At 45.2% G+C, this 25101-nt stretch overlaps 1 protein-coding gene across 3 annotated transcripts in view; it reads left to right on the forward strand.

Annotated features, from left to right (window-relative positions):
• Positions 1 to 25101, forward strand: part of ASAP2 (ArfGAP with SH3 domain, ankyrin repeat and PH domain 2) — a 136275-nt gene that overhangs the window by 106877 nt on the left and 4297 nt on the right. Inside the window, exons 11-27 of one of the 3 annotated variants that reach the window (XM_083178528.1) lie at positions 1052 to 1121; positions 1243 to 1330; positions 3019 to 3067; positions 5409 to 5575; positions 7815 to 7948; positions 8439 to 8533; positions 9229 to 9418; positions 10072 to 10157; positions 10946 to 11061; positions 12866 to 12933; positions 13312 to 13425; positions 15449 to 15686; positions 20169 to 20336; positions 21984 to 22146; positions 22319 to 22383; positions 22982 to 23085; positions 24010 to 24132. In XM_083178528.1, coding sequence (XP_083034654.1) covers positions 1052 to 1121; positions 1243 to 1330; positions 3019 to 3067; positions 5409 to 5575; positions 7815 to 7948; positions 8439 to 8533; positions 9229 to 9418; positions 10072 to 10157; positions 10946 to 11061; positions 12866 to 12933; positions 13312 to 13425; positions 15449 to 15686; positions 20169 to 20336; positions 21984 to 22146; positions 22319 to 22383; positions 22982 to 23085; positions 24010 to 24132 — 2038 coding nt within the window. Of the gene's footprint in view, positions 1 to 1051; positions 1122 to 1242; positions 1331 to 3018; positions 3068 to 5408; positions 5576 to 7814; positions 7949 to 8438; positions 8534 to 9228; positions 9419 to 10071; positions 10158 to 10945; positions 11062 to 12865; positions 12934 to 13311; positions 13426 to 15445; positions 15687 to 20168; positions 20337 to 21983; positions 22147 to 22318; positions 22384 to 22981; positions 23086 to 24009; positions 24133 to 25101 lie in introns of all 3 variants that reach the window. The other 2 variants (XM_083178527.1, XM_083178529.1) reach the window with 2 other exon arrangements.

Genomic DNA, 25101 nt, shown 5'->3' on the forward strand with positions numbered 1-25101 from the left:
ATTGAATGCACTAAAAAATCGGGTGCGATTCAACCGACGAGATGCCCGAGATTTCCCATAGGGAACAATGTTAAATGTCTCAATTGACCCAATTTTCCTGTTCAATGCCTCAATTGACCCGATTTTCCATAGGAAACAATGTTAAATGGCCCACAGAGGCCAAATAGGCACCCTGAAGTGTGAAATGGCCCCCACAATTGTTAACGCCACCCCACGATCAACGTGAACCCGAAGCGTGGCGAGCGCAGCGAGCCCGCGAGGGGCGGCGGTACGCGTCCTACGACCTTTTCATACCCCCACTATCCACGTCGGCGTGGAGTTGAGAATAGAAAGTGTGGCGAGCGCAGCGAGCCACTGAGCCCGAAGCGTGGCGAGCGCAGCGGGCCCCGCGAGGGGACGCGGACAGCTGTGAAGCCCACGAGGGGACGCGGATACCTGCGCTCGCCACGCTTCGGGCTCGGTGGCTCGCTGCGCTCGCCACACTTTCTATTCTCAACTCCACGCCGACGTGGATAGTGGGGGTAAAAAAAGGTCGTAGGACGCGTATCGCCGCCCCTCGCGGGCTCGCTGCGCTCGCCACGCTTCGGGTTGACGTTGATCGTGGGGTGGCGTTAACAATTGGGGTGGCCATTTCACACTTCAGGGTGCCTATTTGGCCTCTGTGGCCCATTTAACATTGTTTCCTATGGAAAAATCGGGTCAATTGAGGCATTGAACAGGAAAATTGGTCAATTGAGACATTTAACATTGTTCCCTATGGGAAATCTCGGGCATCTCGTCGGTTGAATCGCACCCGATTTTTTAGTGCATTCAATGCCCGAGATGGCCACGATGGGCGCCCTTCTAGGTAAAGAGTACCGTTATCTCCCTTGTTAGTGGACATGTAGCTGAGAGTTCTGTAAACTTGGGTCTGGAGCAGACACAGTGCAAATAACATGGGCCACAGACGGAACCGCAGTCACTGCTGCATCTACGCCTGTGTTTTTATCATTATGACTGATAACAGAATATTTGTACCACTGATACATTTACTTCTCTCCTGCTTTTGTAGAATAAGGAGGGCTTGGCTGAAGAGGAAATGTTCTGTTAAAAACGGGTTCCTCACCATCTCCCATGGCACAGTAAGTGGCTGTTCTGGGCAAGAGATGGTAACACTATTTATTTATTTACAGTTCCGTTGTGCTTAACACTATGGGCTCGTACTGGAGAATCTCCCCCATCTAAGGTATTTTCTTTTATCAGGTCAACCTTCCACCTGCTAAACTGAACCTTCTGACTTGCCAAGTGAAGACCAACCCCGAGGAGAAGAAGAATTTTGATCTCATCTCTCGTACGTTCCATTCATTCTCTCGCTGTCTTTAAGTGGTTACTATGGAGATGGCTCTAGGTGATTCTAGTACAAAGGTCATAGTATGTTGTTTACCTTATGAGCCCAGTTTGGATATAAAAACGTGGCGATGAGGCACCGTAAACATGGAAAAATACTATCTGAATAACCTTTCTTACTAATAGTATTAATAAAATAAACTTTATTGGAATTATATAAATGATTAATCTGAATATGTCACTGTGAGACCGTTGGCTCTGGTGTACACTGCGCTGTTTTGCCAAGGGACAAGCTCCTGTGGCAGCAACATAGCCAAACCTTGACACGTGCTGCAGAGTTTTCATCAAAGGCTGCTAAGAGTCACATGACCCATGAACCCTGTGCCAAGTATTAATGAAACCATTTTCACTTATTTTTTGAATATAAGGGATATAGTCTTAGCAGAGGTCATTTACTGCCCCAGCCCTGATGCGGCGTACTGACCCCTTGATGCTGTCTATTATCAGGGATGAGGCATGCAAAGTGTAATTCACGATACACACCACCAGGAGATCTGGGAGCTTATCCTGGATCCCATGTGTCATCGGCCAATAGTGGGTAGTTTACCGCAGGTCAAATACAGACCATAAAAGGATACCCCCCCCCCCCCCCCCATAGTCTTGTGCTATACATATTTCTATGAAATTTATAGAGAAGTGGCAGATTTCCAGTGAACATAGGGCCTGGTACAGAGTCTGCAGTGCAATCGCGGTTACACTGCACACACTTGGTATCCGCTAGCAATGACAGTTGCAATGTAGATTTGTTCACAAAGTCATTGTCAGTCAGGGACCATTTGTGGGAGGTAAGAGGGAGTGGTGGTAAAAACCCAGGTATGTCAAACCATTTTCTGGCCGAGTCTAAAGGTGCCCATACATGGTACAATTGTTCTGTGCGATGAGATGCGCGCTCCCGTCACACATCTCATCGCACAGCTCAGAAACTATGTACTGCACATACTTTTTGAACTAGATCTCATCTCATTGAATTGCAAAACCTATCCAATGCGATGAGATGCGATATTGTATACAATAATTGTACCGTGTACCGGGCACTTTAAGCCTGCGCCTGCGATCCCATATGCAAAAAACATGGCACCAATGTCTCAGTTCCCGTTGGGAGAGTAGAGTTAAGATGCCCATACACTAGGGAAGCTTTACTGAAGGAAGAAGTCCTTTTGCACACAGTGCATATGCGATCCAAGCCAAGCCGACTGAAGGCTGGGTGATGCGATTTATCTATACTGCAACACGTGTGGTTTTTAAGTTCCGATGTGATGGTCACGTGACCACGCATTACATCGGACCTGATCTCAAACGCATGCAGTTTTGACACTTTTCATCCGAATTCTCGATGAAATTGGATGAAAAGTGGCCAAATCGCAGTGGAAATGACCTAGTGTATTGGCACCTTTTACTTAGGACTGTGACAATCTAATGATTTGTGACTGATGCGCAACCTTTGTACACAGTTACTTGGATTTTCATAGTTATTTGTGGGCATCTTAATGCCATTCCCGGAGGCTGCGACCTTTGCGTATTTTCTCACCGTATCACAAGCATATAGCTCAGAATCAGAATCCTTGTTAGCATGTGTTCTGTTTGCAGCAGACCTGCCTACTGTTTGTCTTTCACTGCTGTTTCTTCCAATAGATGACCGGACGTATCATTTCCAAGCTGAAGATGAACAAGAGTGCCAAATGTAAGTGTGAGAGGCAGCTTGTGGTTAAAATACACATCAGTGGAGGCATCCATTTTATGGGATGAACCTGGGTTTATGAGAAAAGCAGCCTAGGAACTTAGGGGTAGATGTATGAAGCCGTAATAAGGGAGGAGAAGTGAGCCAGTGGAGAAGTGGCCCCAACTGTTCAACACAGCCTGTAACATGGCAGTTAGGAGCTGATTGGCTGGCTTATCACTCTCCAAGGTTTAATACATAGACCCTTAATGCTTCCGTGATATTACTAAGTAAATATGGGGGCATTTTTATGGAAGAAATGCACTTTAAGGAAAGATACAGTATGACATTATGCAAATTAAAAATATATAAAAATCAGTAATGCTGCGTTCTCATTGCCGCCCCTGCAAAATCCAGGGTTTTTGTTCCCGTGTTTTTGGCGGGGCACAGAGCATCTCAGCTCTACATATCCCATTCATACTGCACCTTAGACCCAGGAAATTCCCGTTTCTGCCCCGTTCACACAGCTTCCCCTGGTCTGCCTGCCATCAAGTGTGTGGCATCTAAGAGCAGCTTTGATTGGATTTTTAAAAAGTATCTGTGATTGGCTGTTTAAAAAGCAGCTTTGAGCAATGCAATGAACTTGCTTTTTTGCATTTTGTGAGAAAAACCCGGGTCTAGCCTGTTCACACTGCCACACACCCGTGTATTACCCAGGAAAAACCCTGCAAAAAACCTGTGTATAACACCTGGGAATTTCACAAAGACCCTTCCACGCTGAGATAGGACACGGGAAATTACTGCTTGCCCTGGCAAAAACATGAGTTTTTGCGGCAGTGAGAAAGGGGTATAAATAAAGCCTTTTTTTTGGTACTTATGTATTATCTGCTGGGCATCCGATTATTGCATTGCATCGCATGCAATATAGTGGCATACAATGCAATGCAATGTGATTTTTCATTGTAAAGACCCAATTTTTAATTATATAGTCACCCATGGGTGATTTCATACCCCCACTATCCAACTACGCATGGAGTTGATTCTATATAGTGTGGCGAGCACAGCGAGCCACCGAGCCCGAAGCGTGGCGAGCGGACGCAGAATACATGTAAAGTTATCCACGTCCCCTCGCGGGGCTCGCCACGGCTCCACGCGTAGTTGGATAGTGGGGGTATGAAATCACCCATGTTTGACTATACAATTAAAAATCAGGTCTTTACAATTAAAAATCTCATTGCATTGCATCCTTTACAATGAAAAATCGCATTGCATTGCATGCCTTAAGTAGTGGCATGCAATGAAAAAATCCGGAGCCCAGATAATACATAAGTACCTTTTTTTTTTGTCAATGTGGCACTCAAAGTTGTACCATAGTTACTGAGGCCTGAAAATCAAGTCCCCCAATTACCAGTGATCCCCCTACCTACTGGTAATTTGATTGGCCGCATTTGAAAGGATATTGGTTCAGTAGCCAAAGTGGCCGACTCCTCTGTATTTAGATGACAGGTACACTCACAAAACAAACATGTAGAAAATGTGTTTCTGTACACACGGCTCCATCTAAAGGCAGAAGCAGAAACTGCAGCACTCACACTGGTGTTTTGTTGGTTTATGTTCTGCATAACTACAGCACTAATGTGTTTGTCTACTGTATGACCCAGTACATTTGCAGTGTCAAACTTTCAGGTTCCTAACAATGCTTTAGTGACATTTCGGGGGGCAGTGGTAGCTGAGCGGGGGCAGTCGGGGGGCACCTTCCCCGAAGCATACTGTGCGAAGCAGTACACTAATATGTCATCCACGTGAAAAAAATCTACACATTGGCACACAAAAAAACATGAAAATCTCATGTCAACCTTTTACTTGTGTCAACCATTTGTCCATGTCAAACTTCTGGTGTTGACCTATAACCGAATTTCACACATGTGACCTAACCTGTACTGGTATAGGGAAAAAACCAGAATTAGTTACATTTAAGCAGGAAGACGAGTCTAATGGATATCGATTATCGTTCTGTCTCCTGGAAGCTAGGAGTCTGTCTGAGGTATCACAATAACAGGAAGTGAGGATTACACATTGCCAAGTTGGAATCTCGTAATAACCCCTATAACTAGTCCCCAATCCCTAATTTGGTTCATTAATACTGCAGGGTATACCAGTACATTGAGTTGGTTAGAGTGCAGAAGTAATGGGTACGTTGGGCTTGATTTGGATTAGTATGGGCAATACGGTACATAATGGAATCAGGCCCATTGTCCAGGAATATTTAGAATGACAAACTGTGACCATTGTGGTTCCGGTACGCCGTCCACCAAATACGGATTATTGTGACTCCCAGAGAGATAATGAGGTCTTCTAAATACAGATGGATGTCCGTTCTCCAGAACAGCAAAGAAGAAGCCTTAAACAATGCATTCAAAGGAGACCACAGCACAGGAGAGAACAACATAGTCCAGGAACTGACTAAGGACATTATATCCGATATCCAGAAAATGCCCGGGAACAATATCTGTTGTGACTGCGGAGCATCAGGTACAGTAATGGGCATTTCAAGCATCCTCGGCGATATTTAAATCCCTCTCATTTTAGATATTATTCTAATGACTTGAAATATCACAATTGTACTGGCTCACTTGCGTCTGCCTTGTAAGCTGTTCTGGCAGCAGCTACTTAGATTAATTGTTCATCCTCTTCAGGTAATTAGCTTTGTCCACGGGATTCCATTCCCACTATGCTGGCGGCAGTCCAGGATTTATATAAAGCTCCTCATTACTGCTAACCACCTTCCCAGAATACCCGATAGAATTTCTAATGGCGATACTAAGTACTGAGCATCTTTTACACAGCGAGGGGGACAAACGTTCTAGAGTGGAGTGTTTCTACCTTACGTGAGGAAAATGTTCTGTTCAGCAACATCATGTAGCAAACGCTTATTCAATTGTTGTAGCATTCACTTAAACTGAATCCTAGCAATAATATACAGCATGTCCGAACTGTGCGAGTGATAATACTTACTAATGAATGCCTAGTATTCTTGGGTAAAAATGGATGAGGGACACCACGCATATTTATTTTATTTTTATTAACAGTTTCTTATATAGCGCAGCATATTCCATTGCGCTTTATATTGAAAGTACAAGTTGATAGAATATGGAATGTTATGTTAGAACCTGAAACTATGTTTATTTATTTTGATTTGTTATATTCATCCATATTGCTTTATAGCTTTGTTGAAGCTTCTGCTCTCTGTTATCATTACTGCAACAGAGAATTGCTGTAATAAATATAAAGACATTCCTATTTACCCTTACAAATATTAACAAATTATAATTCACATGTATTCTTGTTCTATACTTAACCCAGCTTTAATTTTGTTACAATGTTCACCATTCATTATATAGCCATTGTTTGTGCCTTTCCCATAATTCCTTCATTTCCTGCTACAGCTCCTGTAAATCCTATTCCTGCCTGTGTATCCACTGACTATGTAACAACTTGTGGGTGACACCTAGTGGCAGGGGGTGTGTGTAGTAATCACACTACCCTGCACAAGGCACAATGAAACGCAATATTTTAAGCGGATATGTTTTAATTAGGGCCCTGTTCACGATCACTCGGAACTGGACAAATTCGGCCCTGTTCCGATGTATTGTGACCTATTTGCGCATGTGCAGACCCCGGCAATGAATTGCTTTGGCAAGCAGGGCCGTAACTAGGGGGGGGCTGGAGGGTCACGCGCACCGGGCGCTGGAGGTGAGGGGCGCTGTGAGGTCCGGTGTATATGGACGCTGTAGTGTAGCGGCGGGCATGTTACTTTGACTCCGTCGGAGTCCGTCCATCTCCTACTAGCGCGGCTGCAGGAAGCTCTGATGACTTCGAAAAGACTTGCCGGACGCTGATTGGCTGAATTCAGCCAATCAGCGTCCGGCAAGTCTTTTTGAAGTCATCAGCGCTTCCTGCAGCCGCGCTAGTAGGAGATGGACGGTGAGAGGACTGTGCGGGGAGGGGGGGGGGTCTCCGGCTGTGCGGGGAGGGGGGGGTCTCCGGCGCCAGGGACAAGGCGTCATTTGGTCGGTCCCCCTGTCAGCTGCTAACTAAGCAGCGGGGAATAAACGCTGTGCGCATGCGCACAGCGTCTATTCCCGCAGCCAGGGGTCTGGGGGCATGGCTAGAGGCTCACAGAGCCTCTGGGTCATGCCCCCATAGCGGCAAAATGGGGGCGTGGCCTCTTGGGAGAGCAGCGATTATAGGCCACGCCCCAAATTAGGCCACCCCCCCCCCCCCCCCCCCCCCCCCCCCCCCCCGAAAAATTCCGACGCGCATCACTGGGGGGAGGGGGCACCAAAAGACTGCCTTGCCCCGGGCGCCGGAAACCCTAGTTTCGGCCCTGTGGCAAGTTACACAATCGCTGAGCAGTTGGTTGCGGGGAAGGACAGCTGGGGACGTCCACAGCGCTGGACCAAGGGAACACACAGCATTCCACATAAAAACACTGGGCGTTCCCATGGGATGCCTGCCAGGGGCGGGTGGCCAACATGAATTAGGCCCTGAGTGTGTAAGTCCAGTGCTGACAACGCAGTGTATAATGTGCATGTACGTGTATATTTGTGGTTGATAAAAGACATTCTTTGTACATAGCGAAGGTTGAATGTTGGGTTAAGCAGTCATTGGCATTATTTGTTTGTACAGTATGTATTACCTCTGCACAGAAGTCACATTTATGCCTTTGTTTCTTAGGCTGTAACTTTGTGAATGTTGTTTAATGTTTCAGAGCCTACTTGGCTTTCCACAAACCTGGGCATATTAACTTGTATCGAGTGCTCTGGGATTCACCGCGAGCTGGGTGTACATTACTCCAGGATACAGTCACTTACACTGGACGTTTTGGGGACTTCCGAGCTGTTGGTAAGAACATACAATAAGCCTCCTCATAGCTGTACTGCCTCCCAATAAGATAATAAATCTGGATTTGTAACGAATATACGCGCACGCTGTGAGCAGTGACTGTAAATGTTGCCATTATCCCCGCATTTTTGTATTCGGCATTGCTCACACTGCTTTTATAAAACCGACTCCAGCCTGCAAACAGGGTTTGTGTCATAGTATATCATCCTTCCCATTGTCCAAACACAAAAGGTGCCCATACACTGTACAATAACGGCATGCAATTTGGACTAGATTGCATACGTTTTGCACTGTGATGCAATGCAATCTAGTCCAAATTGCATACAATTATTAAACAGTGTATGGGCACCATAAAGATCTTGTAACCTATAGATTCCTTGGTTTGTGCTGCACCTCTTATTTCTAATTGAGCATTTTTATGACTTTCTGTTCACCTATAATGTGGAACATGTTTCCTATTTGCAAGAAAATACATTTTATTTTGTTATAGCTTGCCAAAAATATTGGAAATACGGCATTTAACGAGATTATGGAGGTGTGTCTACCTGCAGATGATACTGTGAAACCTGCTCCCAGCAGCGACATGTAAGTTATATTTATAGATAAAGATTTTCTTATAGATCAGGTGCTAGCAGCTACAAGTAAGCGTTGTATTCACCAACATACGTCACCTTTAGACTTTGTGGTTCTCTTACTGTATAGAGCTAAAAATTCCACAATGCCTTACCAGTGAAATTACAAATCACTCGCTACCTTATGTGGTATACTGACTTGGTTGATGCAATCTACATTGTTATATGATTGTAATTTATTTATTTATAAGTTATTACCAGTTTTTATATAGCGCACACATATTCCGCAGCGCTTTAAAGAGAATATTTGAACATTCACATCAGTCCCTGCCCCAGTGGAGCTTACAATCTATATTCCCTACCACATGTACACGCACACACAGACATTCTGAGGTTAATTTTGGGAGCCAATTAGCCTACCAGTATATTTTTGGAGTGTGGGAGGAAACTGGAGTACCGGGAGGAAACCCACGCAAACACGGGGAGAATATACAAACTCTGCACAGTTAGGTGGGAAGCAAACCCATGCCCTCAGCTCTGTGTAGCAGTAGCTATTACACCATCGGTACTGCCCTAAATCTGTAGGATTTGGAGCTCTGGAGTTACAAGGGTCAGTAGTTACACAACAGCTGGAGAACCTAGCTTGAATATATAGGAAAAGAATATTACTTAGTGGTGTAATCTGTGATTTTATTCCCACTATCTCAGGAATGCCAGGAAAGATTATATCACTGCAAAGTACATTGACAGACGGTATGCAAGGAAGAAACACATCGACAATGCGTCCAAACTGCACAGCCTGTGTGACGCCGTCAAGACCAGAGATATATTTGCACTGGTGCAACTGTACGCGGATGGCGTGGACCTCACTGAAACCATTCCATTAGCCAATGGGCATGTGAGTACGCAGCGTGGCTAACCGTGTATCTCTTCTTCATATGTGGCCCTTTCCCTTTAACCGTATGGCGGGATATTGTAACACTCTCCGTGGTTGTATATTTTGCAATGCTATACTCCACCACAGCACCGTCCAACAGCTTTGGGGGAAGAAGTCTCCCCCATGAGCTGCATGGCCCTTTTGGTTTTCTGTAATTAAGCAGCAAATGAAGCCATGTAGCTAATTACAGCAGCTTTGGGCTTCAAACAAAAACGCGTCATCTAGAACTAACTTAAACACATGAAATCATTATTAGCTACTTTGGAACAGCAAAAGAAAAAAAACAAAATTTTTTGTTTGTTTAACTTTGGATTGTTTATTGGGAACATTTCTCGGCTGCTATTGATAAAATGATTAAGTGACCCAGTTCTGTGTTTATAAAGTGATAGTATACATTCCTCACTGATGAGACGCGTTCTGCGTGTGGATTTATAATACAGGGCCACTGTACAAACTTGCAGAGACAAACTTGTACACACAGGTTATGTAACTCTGATGAGAGTATTGGGTTGGGTTACACAATTGATGACTATATTACGCTCATCTGCCGGTCTATGGTCCTGATATACCCAGCGTTACACATTTTATAATCTGCCCTCTGGATATCTCTGCAGGAGCAAGGAGAGACTGCGCTACACCTGGCCGTCCGATCAGTGGACCGCACATCCCTGCACATAGTCGATTTCCTGGTACAAAACAGGTATGTGGAATATCAATTCATAATCGCAAGCATAAAACTCAAACTTTATCATATGCATTTAATTTTAGTCCCCCCCCCCCCCTTCTTGCACCCTAACCCAAAGTCGTCGTTGCCCTAAACCTAACCCTCCCCAGCTTAACATTACTGCGTCCTTATGAATGTCTGTGTCGGTATCGTGACTGCCGTCATCCCTTCCACTGAACACATCTCGATTAACATGCTGCTGGTGTTTGCAGACGATGCCAGAAAGCGTGCCAGAAAACGGAGCGTATCTGCCCTGTTTTCTGGGCATGCTGAAGCCAGTGGCCATTCTGCCCATCCTCAGTTACATGCGGATGATATGATGCTGCATCTTTGAATGCAGCAGCGGATCACAAAATCTGTCAGTGGGCGTCTACTACAAACCACTCCCACTGCTTTTACATATGTTAGCCCAGCCGCTGCGTACATAAACAGCGGTTAGATCTGCAGCATCTGCCCTTAGTGCAGACCTCCCCTTCTGATCCTGTATCCTTTCATTGTCTCTATTGTCACTCCCGTCTCTCACAAGTGTGTGTGCCTAAATGGGTATAAGCAGTGCCCGTACATTGGTAAGGTGTATGCATTTGGTACCAGTGTATTCAATCATTTTATTTCTTATCTTTTTGATACAAATTTTAACGGTCACTCTTTGGCTTTATTTGGGATATATGGCATTGTGCTACTGGTCTTTGCAATTAAGATTATTTTATCATGTGTTTCTGGTACATCCTGTCCCGTGTCACCTGAGAAATGTACTTTATCCGCAGTGGTAACTTGGACAAGCAGACAGTGAAGGGCAGCACAGCACTCCATTATTGCTGCTTAACCGACAATGCTGAGTGTCTGAAGCTACTGCTGAGAGGGAAGGCGTCCATTGAGATAGGTGAGTGCAATCCAGTAACTGCTTCCTAGAGTCAGGAGCACCTGCTGTGCTCGCGGTAGAAGTCCTGTAAAGAGAATATTTGATACATTCAACCATAAAATTTACATTAGACAAACACGCATGATAATTAAATATGTAGGAGTAGAGCAGCATTCATTTAGTTTTTTTATTCATTACTGTGGCTGAAACTGGGAATGTCTTATTATCTACTCTCAAACCAGTAGTGCAAGGAGGACTAAATCATGAGGTCTGTGCACCAGGAGAGGTCTCTTTCTTGGACCCCAGTACCCCTGATATTTTGCCTCTCTTGGATCATATATAGGGGGGTATTCAAACCTGGCCGCTATTTAAGCCGGGGAAAATAGCGGCTGCCTTCTATTCAATACTGCTGTTGGCAACAGCATTGAAGACCGTTTCCGACAAACCAGATCCGACTTTAAAACAAGTTGGATCTGTTTTGTCGGAAACGGCCCGCAGATTGTCAAATTCACGGCCTTTCGCGGACTTTCCGACACTCGGCAGCTGGAACATTGAATACAGACTGTCGAGTACCTGTCGGAAGGAACAAAAAATGTCCTGGGTTCAGACCGTCAGGACATCCCAACAGTCAGAATCCGGGTTTGAATACTCCCCCCCCATAGTATATTAAAGAATATTTGGTACTTGTGGAGTATCACGGCTCCCATCGTATGGCATCGTATGCCATATGTAATGGCATACGATGCGATACGATTTTTACCGATTTTTGAGCATTTTTGCTCAAAAATCGTATGCGATCGCATCGGATGCCATACGCTGGCATCCGATGCGATGGCACCCGATTTTGCACTGAAATGCATTGAAATGTGTATTACACTTGTGAAATGCCCCCAATTGCCATTTTTCATAGTGCACCACCCCCACTATCAACGTCAACCCGAAGCGTGGCGAGCGCAGCGGTACGCGTCCTACGACCTTTTCATACCCCCACTATCCACGTCGGCGTGGAGTTGAGAATAGAAAGTGTGGCGAGCGCAGCGAGCCACCGAGCCTAAAGCGTGGCGAGGGGACGCGGATACCTGTGAAGCCCGCGAGGGGACGCGTATAGCTGTGAAGGTATCCGCGTCCCCTCGCGGGGCTTGCTGCGCTCGCCACGCTTCGGGCTCGGTGGCTCGCTGCGCTCGCCACACTTTCTATTTTCAACTCCACACCGACGTGGATAGTGGGGGTATGAAAAGGTCGTAGGACGCGTACCGCCGCCCCTCGCGGGCTCGCTGCGCTCGCCACGCTTCGGGTTGACGTTCATAGTGGGGGTGGTGCACTATGAAAAATGGCATTTGGGGGCATTTCACAAGTGTAATACACATTTCAATGCATTTTGATGCATTTCAGTGCAAAATCGGGTGCGATCGCATCGCATGCGATTTGATCGTATGCGATGCGATTTTTAGCATACAATCAGCATACGATGAAGGTTGTGGGAGCCGTGATACTCCACAAGTACCGAATATTTTGTTCATCAGATATCAGAATGGTTTCCCAGCACACAGATTTCATGCAGTTACATCCACCCTGTATATTTTAATGACCTTGATGTGTCGGCATTGTACGGTTGTGTAGGAAGTGGTTTTTAATGCCCAAAGCAAGTGTGCGAATCTGTCTGCTCGCACAGCTTCCCTTAAATGTTGGAAAGTATGACCTGGCCTAAGTGATTGAAGTCTCTATGTTATACATTATATATGTTGTTTATTATATGTTTTTATGTAAATGGGGAGAGTGTCTCTTCTATACCATATGGTACATGGTTTCTTGCTTTGGATTGCAGCCAATGAAGCAGGAGAAACCCCTCTGGATATAGCGAAACGGTTAAAGCACACACATTGCGAGGACTTGGTATGTCTGGTTACATATGTCATGCTGTTCTAACCGTATATCACACCTGTTCTCTGCTTGTGCTAATCTACAGTCCGCAATCATCTTTTCAACTAGCTTTGTCTTGAATGGATGTAAATAGGGAAAACGCGATCCGAATCCATCTAGTAGTTTTCACTTGATGCCGGAACGGAAAGATATATATATATTTTTTTTTGTCTCCATAGTTCATTAGTTCATAAATCTTCCCTAGAAGTATATTTCCCAAACAGAAATGTCTGTGTACAGACATAACCTTTCTAGTTTTATTATATGTATAAATTATTTCATGTTAAAGGTTTTCGGTGTTTAGTGTAACCCTGTACTTCCTCTGCACTGATCACTGTAACCTTTTCCCAGCTGATGCAGGCTTTGACCGGGAGGTTTAATTCTCATGTCCATGTGGAATATGAATGGAGGCTGCATCACGTGGACCTTGATGAAAGCGATGACGATGTGGATGATAAAATGCAGGTTTGTTTTCATTTAAGTTCCGATCACTTGAACTTTTCACTTTTTACGATAAATGTCAGCTCTCAAAGCACAATGTGTATCCACTGACCGATATTTCATGAATAGTTTGTCCTGTCTGGTATGATTGCCAGACAGGACTTGTATATACTGTACAATAATAGCAGCTGTATCTTCCGTTTAATTGTGCTTCCACTGGAACTTGGTTCCTACTCACCCTGCTCTACTGTGGCAAGGGTGGTGGTGAATGATTATTGCATGCTTTTTAATGTACTGCATAATTTACAAGCATAGAAATATAAGATAATACAAACCACATACACCAAGGAGCTCAGTTATTTCGCTTTGACTGGAGGGTACTACCGAATTGAAGTCTTAAGTTGCGATGCCGTGTTACAGAACAACTATATTGAATCAAGTGAACTGTCCTCTCTTTGCATCCAATCACCTTCATTATTGTTCTAAGCTTCTCAAGGTCCCGGATCGTAGACTGCAGTTCCTACCAAGACACAGTCGGGATTACCTGTCATGTGCATTTCACCTAGAAAGGAACTCTTTCCTACTTGCCCTACAGACATCCCAAACCTTCTCTTTCCCCATTTAACTTGTGTTCTCCATCCAGTAATACTTATGAGACCATGCTTCTGGCTCATTGAGTTTAGGCAGGTCTCTGCCTCCAAAAATTAAACAGAATGGGAACACCAGTCTTTGGGGAAAACAAATACAGAGCATAAATACCCCAAGGTAATAATTCAGCTGCACGTAACCAGGGAGAGACGGCATGAGAGACCAGCCCAAGGTAGACAGAGAGCATATGAGGTCTGAGATGCTAAACATCTCTAACAGCGCACAGTGAGAAGGGATCAGGGTAGCTTTCATCCGCCAGGGCCTAGTACTGGGTCTGACGATAAGGATCATACAATGCATCCCACAAATATCTCATAGAGGGGCAGATGTATTAAGCCTTAAGAAGAGATAAATGCAAGGGTGATAAGGAGACATAAACGTCCAGCCAATCAGCTCCTTACTGACTTTTTTTCAAACACAGCCTGTAACATGGCAGTTAGGATCTGATTGGCTGGATGTTTATCTCTCTTTATCTCTTGTTAACGCTTAATACATCTGCCCCATTGTAATACATTGTACACAAATATATTGGTCATTAAAATCCGCATTTGCAGGAGAACCTCACATGGCACAGACTTTCACTAAACTAGACTAGGAATTCAGAACAGTATCAGTTACAGGTAGACTTCAGGGCCTCCGGGCACCTCTCAGCCTGCCTGTTACCCTGTCTTTGTTTAGTGCAGATCATGATTTGGGAGTGGTAATATCTCCTATAAGTCAGTCGCTTTATTGAGCAGCACAGCGAGGCAATTTATAGTTGTTTCTCAGAAGCGTCCTCCAGGAAGCCATGTATAGAGAAAGGATGGTTCATTTGTTGGAGATAGAGTCTACTAGGGGGAGACATGACAAGACTTTGTGGCATTCATTGCAATATGCAAGCTTTTATCTATAGTGATTGTTATAGTAGGCATTGTATTGTGGACTCATTTAGATGAGTAGTGTTCTTTCTAGCACCCTGCTCCTTATAAAATCCTTGTAGTTCCTCCTTTCTGCCTGAGGTGTCGCCATCTGCTGTAGTACTTCAAGAACAGTCTGGTTTGTATCCCAATGTTGAGATATAAACAAGACTGTTGTAGAAACACCACAGCAGACAGTGACACCCCTGGGAGGAAGGAGGAACTGCAAAGATTTTTCAAGGAGCGGGGTGCTGGAATGAAGACTAGATGAGTACTCTGGAGTTCTGGAAATTGGTTTAATTGTTGTGGTCTAGAGTGTAGGCATATTATTATTGTTATTATTATTATTATTATTGACCCCTTTCTAATAATAAACATGAATGGTAGCCGTTAGTTCTCTTTAGGTTAAATATAAAAATGTTGTTTGACACCAATTTCCTTGGATTTACCAGTTTGACATATTGACATTGTATTTACTCTTTGTGATAATCTGTTATCAGCAGCAGCCAAGTCCTAATCGCCGTGAAGACAGGCCAGTCAGCTTTTACCAGCCCGGAGCTAACGCCATGCAGCCTAGTGTTGCCGCGTTGGCCAGGGATGCAGCTAATATTGCCAAGGACAAGCAGAGAACCTTCCTACCAAGTATCATTCAGAATGAAACCTACGGAACAGTACTCAGTAACAGCAATGCATCTGGCGCAGCACCCGCACCCCCTTTACCGCCAAGGAACATTGGCAAAGGTAACAAAGTCTATTTATCTTTCTGTTTACAACAAGGTTTTGTGATGTATTCCACAACTGGTGCCCTTCTCCTGCGGCATCCGTGTCAGGCTGGCAGTCACTGCTCCAGGGATTGTTGTTAAACATTTCCCCAATGGTCAGTTTGCACTTCAGGCAGTTTCAGTCCAAATTCACTCAAACTTCTAGATTACACCTCCATATTAATACACTGTCAGTGAGCAAGGTCTAGGAAGGGGTGGCCAAACCTGTCCTCAGGATCTACCAACAGTTCATGTATATCAGGAACCTGTGGATCTATAGAAGTAATGAATGCAACAGGTTTGAAAATGTGACCGTTAGTAATGACTACAGCTGTGCACCAGCTAGGTTGTCTGGGGAATGTGACAGTTAGTAATGACTACAGCTGTGCACCAGCTTGGTGATCAGGAAAACGTGAACCATTGGTAGATCTCGAGGACCGGGTCTAGGCCAATAATGCCCATTTGTACGGTACTATTCCGTGGGTATATCATGCAGTGGGGGAGATTCTCTAAACTAAAACTGCGGTAAAAACCCTGTTATCTGGGTTTTTACCGCATTTTGGGATGCTCTAAGCATCCTCCGCCGGGTTACCGCGGTGGGGGGCATTGCCAGAAAAATCTGCCTATGGGCTTCTAACGCGACCCCACACCGACCCACCGCCACCCCATACCGACCCCCGCCGTCCCCGTACCGACCCCCCCTCACCTGTGTCCGGGCAGCACAGAGCTGTGCTGTACGGACCTGTGACCTCCTCCTCCTCCTCCCTGCACTGTACATCCTCTTCCAGGTGCAGGGAGGAGGAGAGCCAGCGCCCCCCCGCTCCGCAGCAGCAGCTCCAGGCCGGGTAAGAGAGGGAGGGGGGAGATGCCGGGACCCGCCGCTCATCACCGGGTCAACGCAAAAGACAGCTCTTAACGCAAGAGCTGTCTGTGATAATTATCTCATATGTTAGATCATATGCGATAATTATGTTTGCGTTAGCCGGCGATGGGCGACGGTAAGGGGGCGCGGATGTAAGAGCATCCCCCCAGTGACCCTTGAACTACCAAAATTAATTGTCATTGCGATTTACTGGCCTCTTTCCACGTTTTATGAGAAGATGTAGCCACAGCTATTCCAATGGGATGAGGTGTTCCCGGATAGTTATTCTGATTTGGGCACACTGCCCTTCTAATACAATAGGGTAGGGATAGTGATTCATGTTCTCCATAGCTCAGGGTGCCAGATTGCTCCATATATGTAAATAAGCTGCCATTGTAAATAATGGATGATGACTCATTATACAGTAAACTGCTTTTACCAAGTTTCTCATGGTGGCTGTTGTTAACTAGCTGGAGGGTTTCCCCAGTTGCTATACTTCTGGGAATAAGCATTCCTTGCAGTATATTGTGCTGTATAGCATAAACTGGAGCATCACTGAGGTCATAGGAATTGATGATTCCCTGGATACCATACTTTAAGCTGGCACATTAGTCCTGATGCTTGTAAAACTCTGTTAGTGTCTACAGGAGAGTTAAGCTGGGTACACACTAGGCGACATTTCAAATTAATTTGGTGAAAACAAACAATCGTTACATATTCACGCATACGCAAACCCCAACAATCGGCCATGGGAGCGAATTCGGCCTGCAGAGAACAGGACTGAATCACCCTCTATGTTTGGAGTTTCTGGTAGAAGTATAGGTATTGTAATGTTGCTTCATTACGGTTATCAACATATTCGTTTCAGCAATTTGGCTCCCAAGCTTTGTGGATTTATACATCCTACATCTACTCTCAATACCTTATGCACTATGAGATTCCTGGCATGTGCGGTATTCGCATTGCTATACAAATAGGGCACGCAAGTAGACTCTGGCGTTCAAAATGATATGCAGCATGCCTACATTCTGTGTGCAAGTGCAGCTGGATCTACGGACGCAATACTGTGTCAGTGGCTGTTTTTCAGGAAAACACTTTAACACAGCATTCCGTATACAGTCACAGCCGCACACAGAATATAGGCATGCTGTATATATTTTTAATTAGCCAGATCTGCATAGGGATGTGAATAAATGATGCATTTCTGGGGAGAAAATGTACAAAAATACACCAGTCATTAGTAAACATGCTTAGAACTAGGCGTGACTAGAAACCTGTTGAACATGACTGCAGCACTGAGGAGTGAGGACACATCTTTATATCCCCAGATAGCATTATTAGGTACTTGTGTACTATCACGGCGCGCATCGCAGACCATAAGGCATGCGATGGTATGCGATGCAACGCGACGAGATGTCCCCCGATGTCATACAATGTTAAAATTGTATAGCATTATACAATGCCATACAATGCGATGCGATGCGATTTTAAATTGTATAAGCACCCTAATGGGGGCTTACAATGTTAAATGCACCCCCACGCCACCCCCACTATGAACGTGAACCCGAAGCGTGGCGAGCGCAGTGAGCCGGCGAGGGGTGGCGGTACGCATCCTTCGACCTTTTCATACCCCCACTATCCACGTCGGTGTGGAGTTGATTTTATATAGTGTGGCGAGCGGACGCGGAATACATGTAAAGTAATACGCGTCCGGGCTCGCTGCGCTCGCCACGCTTCGGGCTCGGTGGCTTGCTGCGCTCGCCACACTATATAAAATCAACTCCATGCCGACGTGGATAGTGGGGGTATGAAAAGGTCGGACGACATGTACCGTTCACATTCATACTGGGGGTGGCGTGGGGGTGCATTTAACATTGTAAGCCCCCATTAGGGTGCTTATACAATTAAACATCGTATAGAGGGCTTATACAATTTTAAATCGCATCGCAGTGCATCGGGTGTATGGCATGCGATGCGATTATATGGTGTGCGACCAAATATCGTGGGCGCCGTGCTAGTACACAAGTACCCATTATTATGTAAGGCACTAATGTATATTTCATACAGTAGTTGAACTTGCTCGAATTAAGGGGTGTCACTGAGCACAGTTACAGTGTAGTAAAAATGATTGGTTGTGGTCCAAACAAAATGGAAATATCAAGATAATGAACAAGATGATAAAACAGTGGCTAAACGGATCATTTTTTTTTTTTAGCAACTAGCATCCCAGCGAGGTCATGGTCATATATAAAAATAATGGGCTGCCGAGGTTACCTACCGGTATGGCTGCAAGTAGAGACATCCATGACTGGTGATTGCTAGCTCGCTTTCGGCAAGAGCTCCAGTGACCACATTGCTAATGTTTCATGATCGGTAGTGTCTAAGTTGATGCCAGCATAGTACCCTGGGTAAAAACTGGCGAACAGAGCACAGAAGTGCCCACTCCAGGTGTACGGTATCCCTGCACTCTTTCAAACTGCAACACAGGCCAAATATGCAAATATATTGACTGGAAACTTAAAACTACGGCGAAAGCCGCCAACTTAAGCAGAAGCGGTCTGAGAGCTCCGCAGAACAGGATATCATAGTCCGGCTGCAGCACATCAACTGCACATTACATCTTTATTGCAAGTGGTGGTGCAGTAAACAAGCAGGTTCATGAGAAAATACTGTATGAGTCATCTCGGGTTCAGCTAAAGGATAAGTGCAAATGTGGCTGTAACCTGAAGTAGGCTCCAGTCCTGATTGCTTGCACCTACAACCAGGTGTCATTTTCTCATGAAAACTGGTGGCCCAAGTGACTACATGTTGGTGTTTCCATTATTTTGTAATATATATGTGAACAATATATGGAACCTATTCTGGCTGCTTCGCAACCAGAATACATTTGCAGCCCGACCAATGGCCACGCCCCCTACACGGGGTGCAGAGAGGGGCGTTGGGCGCTGGACAGCCTCACACATATGGGAAATCCCAGCGTTCCATGGGCATTCCCATGAGAATGCTGGGCGTTCTCATGGTAATGAGTGCATGACGGACAGGCGGGTGGCGGGCAGCCGACATCACTGGATATCAGATGCCCGCCTACTTCCGCCTGATTGGAGCAACCTTACATTTGCTTAGGCCTTCGCCATCATTCAATGGTCGGCGACAATCGAATGATGGGGGTGGGTCCCCAGAGCCTGCGAATGGATGTTTATGTTAAACATCCATTTGTAACCAGTGCGGGCGAACCCACGCTGCGAGGGGTGGGCAGGCAGCCCGGCATCCACCGGAGGGGGTTTATTGGACTCGCAAGGCTGCGAATTCACAGCCTTGCAAGTGAAACAGAATAACCCCCTATGTCCGTCCCCACACAGACTCATACACTTGCGTAAGAATGTTGGGCAAAGAAAGTAATACATCGCTTGGCCCCACAAGTTATAACATTGTAGGGCCAAATCGAAGTTGCAATTAGTTTGTTTTTTTGAAACAGTAAGTTCTAAAGTTTCAGAACTTCGATTTGATGTACTATACAATAAAGCACTACGGATATTGATTGTGTTTGTGTGTGATCTAAAGAAATATTTCCTCCATCCTCTTAATTTTTGTCCTCTCTAGTTCAGTCGACCATTTTTGGCAATAGTATACACATCACCCCTTCAAATAACCCAGCGTGGAAATCCCATCCACTAGGACCTGAAAGTGGCAGCAGACAGAGGTCCTCATCTGACCCACCAGCTATTCATCCCCCTGTGCCACCAATGCGTGTTACATCTACAGCCACAAGTACGTGACGACCTGTCATCTACTCACTCGCACCATGCCATATCATAAGATCACCGACCACTACATCATACTGTTGTGTATTGCTATCTAATCTCGCTCCTCCCTTGTTTTACTAGAGGCTTTTTGTGGTCATGAAGCTTATCAGCAGGGGTTTATATAGTTGCATTTACTGTGTAAAAATATTTCTTCTCTTACACACAAACAAGAAGTGTTATGGGATGGACTTTACTAGAGCCAGTTTGCAAATACAGGACACGTGTCAAGCAACTGGTCTCCTCCTGTAGCTACCTGGCCCCTAGGGATGGCCATTGATGGGGACACAATGGTAGTTTGTATAGTCCCCCACAAACACATACATTGTATATACATTTCATTAGATTCTGTACATGGGAGATGATTCAGGTACGGTTGGTATAAGCAGGTAGAAATAATTGGAACTCCTGCGACACCATTGGACCACCTGCAACACCTGACCACCGGCAGGGCAACACTGGGGTTATACAGACCAGCCCTTTCCGCTTTATCACTGAAGCCAGGAAATCTTTGTCAGAAAAATAGAGACCCTGGCCTTGGCACTCCCACAAAACAGAGGCGGCATGCCCCTTCTCCGTCTCCAAACGGCTTGCTCTGATTGGCTGTCACTCTTACAGTCTCTCTGAGCTTCTTAGAAAGAATGTATCCTGTGCCTTGCTAGTGTAGGAGTGGCTGTATTAATATTGAGAACTATTTAAAAGCCCATACAAATTACGGCTTCTGCAACGTTCTTTCACTTTGAGTTGTAACAGCTTTTACTCGTACTTTCATTTTGAGCTGTGACAGTTTTTAGCCCACAAACTCAGCACCTCACTCCCAGTCCCTATCTGCTCCTACCTCCAATTTCTGGCTTTACAGCTCCCTCTCTCCATATCCACCAAGTTTGAAACCGATGAGTGTCCCTGGAGAGTTTTCTTTCACTTTCTGTTATGACACTTCCTGTTATGACCTCTTTTAGTACACAGAGGAGTAATTTGGTCCGTCGAGTGGCCCCTAGTGGTCACTGGCGGTGCTTCACTTCATAGAGGTGAGGCGTAGCTTTTTCTATATATAACTATAGATATATACTAGTAAGCCTACAGAAAGCTAATGCTGCATTGGAGATGTAGAGTAGCTAGGCCCACAGGGAACAGACAGGCACAGGAGGAGACAAGTAGCTTATGATGATCCCCGAAGTGAGAAATGACCATTAGCAGGTCACCACCCAGTCTGTAGAAGGTGGTTCTTCATGAAGTATAAGATATTATGGTCTTCCTCATCTATAGGCCAAGTCCTTCGTCCCATTCAACTCTGTTCTCTTAGTGCATGTATTACCATCACAAACTTGTCATGCTACTAAATGCACATTTTTAAAAGTGCAAAAGCAAATTCGATCCTATAACAAAATGTGTTGTTCCTGGGATCCCGCTTTGTCAGCATGTCTCATTACAGGCCTGTCGCTCAATATACATGTAACGCCTACAGTATGTGTTCCTCATTTTCACACACTAGAACATCTGGTGGTCAAAGGTGACCTGGGGACATCTGCCTTGTGTACATATCCAGCGTTCCACGGATACTGCTCTGTAATTGTTAATGTTACATATTTTATAAGGTGTTTGGTTCTAATTCCAGACCCCCCTCCTCCTCCTGTGGCAAAAACAGCCAGCGTTATGGAGGCTTTGAGCCAGCACTCTAAACCGAGCCATCCCCCTGTGGTACCGCAGAACAAACCAGCACCCCCTCCAGTCCCACCGCAGCCTCCCAGCAGGGTGATGCAGAAAAAGATGGCCCAATGGTGAGTATACCTGTGGTATATTTACATATATTTTTTTTATTTTCAGTCTTATTGTTATTTTAGGCCTTGAGACACCTAGATAATAATATGTAATGGTCTTGAAGCATTTTCCTTTCTCTTTATTTCCTAACATGAATTAAAAGGTGTGTTTTTTTGTTATTCATTTTATCAGGGTGGAGAAGCCAGCTCCAATGAGCAAGCGGCAGCCTGCAGCCCCAGCAGCGGTACAGCCTCCTGGTGAGTTCCCTACAATGATGCTACAACATCTGATTTATAAAGCACAAACATGTCTCCAGCACATAATAAGGGGACAGCGCCACCTCATTCACGTCCGTGCAACTGAAGATGTACAGTATAAATGTGATTTGACTGGAAGTGACAGGAAGCGGGGAAACAGCGCCCTCTGCAGCCATGTCCACCAATATCACTACTGCTTGCTGGCAACAACCATGTATCCTACCAGTCTGGGGAATTGTACACTTTATATACAACAAGGTCTTATGGTCAGCCATGTCTTGTCTCCTTGCACAATTATTGCCCATTGTCCTGACAGTGTTGTTACTGTTTCTATTCTTTATTTATATAGTGCCATCATCTCCTTCAGCACTGTACAGTCACAGGGCATTATCCAGACACATCAGTCCCTGCACCTGTGGAGCTGTCAGTCTAATTTCCCTGCCAAGCAGACACGCACAGAAGCCAGTTAGTCAGAAATTAGTTAGTGACTCCACTACAGTTACACAAGTAGGGACAAAATAAACATATTTTCCCAGACAATCCAGTGCACAGGGAGAATACATTGTGTTTACTTTTTGCTTGTGACTCTTCTCTGCAGCTCCTGGAGATCCGCCACCCGATTCTACTTCTCAGCCGGGACCTAAACCTAGTGCCGCAGTGCCTGGTCAGCCGCCTGCTCCAATGCCGCGGAAATCCCAGCTGGCAAGTATCAATATTGTGCCCTATGTGAAACCTTTAAATACTGTACTATGTTCTACTGCCATTGATTCTACTGTTAGCAAAGTACAACATCAACCTGCAGCTACTACTATGGATGCCACCAGGCCCGTCTCAAGGCCTGGAGCTATCAAGGGTCCCATACAATATACAGCTAAGATCACCTTGGTAGAGTAGTACGGCAGCTCCCTTCCTCCCTGTGCTGGTCTGCCGAGCTCACATCTGCTCAGACGGTGGACATAACAGCATCTCTTACTGTTGTCAGCATCCACATCTCCAGTATGTCCTAGATGGCATCCTGTTAATAAGCCAGTTATTAGGCACAACATGGAAAATGTATCAATTATATACAGTGCCTCGAGGAATGTACATGTTTGCCAAATTGTATGTACAATATTTCAGTCTTTCTATGAAGTTTATGATGGTATATCGAGATATTAAGGGCCAGATGTGTCAAGCTTCAAAAGTGATAAAATGGAGAGTGATAAACAGCCAGCCAATCAGTTCCTACCTGCCATGTTACAGGCTGGGTTTGAAAAATAACAGGTAGGAGCTGATTGGCTGGCTGTTTATCACTCTCCACTTTATCACTTTTTGAAGTTTAATACATCTGGCCCTAAGAGAGATAAAGTGGTGAAGTTGCCAAGTGCAACCACTCAGCTTCTGTTATTGGAAATACTGTGATAGATAAATGACAGTTAGAAGCTGATTATCTCTCTCCAATGCTTGATACACTTCCTCCTTTCTCTGGAAATGCTTGGCTTGGTGTGCTGAAAAGGAACATCAGGGTCAAGTTGGGGTGAAAATTCAGATATTAATGTACATTGTGTATAGAACAGGATTGGTATACCTCAGATTTCTGGTTGTGTTGGAAATGCCATTAATTGGAGAGTATTAATTATATTGTAGGCAAAGGTGAAGCCGAAGAGGGTGAAAGCAATATACAATTGTTTGGCCGACAACCCAGATGAGCTAACTTTTACAGAGGGAGAAACCATTGTGGTAGATGGAGAAGAGGACCAAGAGTGGTGGGTAAGTATACATCTCTGACCGTGGTGGGGAAATAAGGAGATTTGCCTGTGGTAGATAGAGATGGGGACTGGGAGTACTGGGTGAGTGGAGATATATATGACTGTGGTAGATAGAGATGATGACTGGGAGTACTGGGTGAGTGGAGAGATATATGACTGTGGTAGATAGAGATGGGGACTGGGAGTACTGGGTGAGTGGGGGATATATGTCTGTGGTAGATAGAGATGAGGACTGGGAGTACTGGGTGAGTGGGGGATATATGACTGTGGTAGATAGAGATGGGGACTGGGAGTACTGGGTGAGTGGAGATATATATGACTGTGGTAGATAGAGATGATGACTGGGAGTACTGGGTGAGTGGAGAGATATATGACTGTGGTAGATAGAGATGAGGACTGGGAGTACTGGGTGAGTGGGGGATATATGTCTGTGGTAGATAGAGATGAGGACTGGGAGTACTGGGTGAGTGGGGGGTATATGACTGTGGTAGATAGAGATGAGGACTAGGAGTACTGGGTGAGTGGGGGATATATGACTGTGGTAGATAGAGATGAGGACTGGGAGTACTGGGTGAGTGGAAGATATATGACTGTGGTAGATAGAGATGAGTACTGGGTGAGTGGGGGGGGATATATGACTGTGGTAGATAGAGATGAGTACTGGGTGAGTGGGGGGGGGGGGGGATATATGCCTGTGGTAGATAGAGATGAGGACTAGGAGTACTGGGTGAGTGGGGGATATATGACTGTGGTAGATAGAGATGAGGACTAGGAGTACTGGGTGAGTGGGGGATATATGACTGTGGTAGATAGAGATGAGGACTGGGAGTACTGGGTGAGTGGGGGATATATGACTGTGATAGATAGAGATGAGTACTGGGAGTACTGGGTGAGTGGGGGGGGGATATATGACTGTGGTAGATAGAGATGAGGACTATGAGTACTGGGTGAGTGGGGGGGGGATATATGA

Source organism: Crinia signifera, chromosome 3 (genome assembly GCF_055691185.1).
Source record: "Crinia signifera chromosome 3, ASM5569118v1, whole genome shotgun sequence".
NCBI classification, from domain to species: domain Eukaryota; kingdom Metazoa; phylum Chordata; class Amphibia; order Anura; family Myobatrachidae; genus Crinia; species Crinia signifera.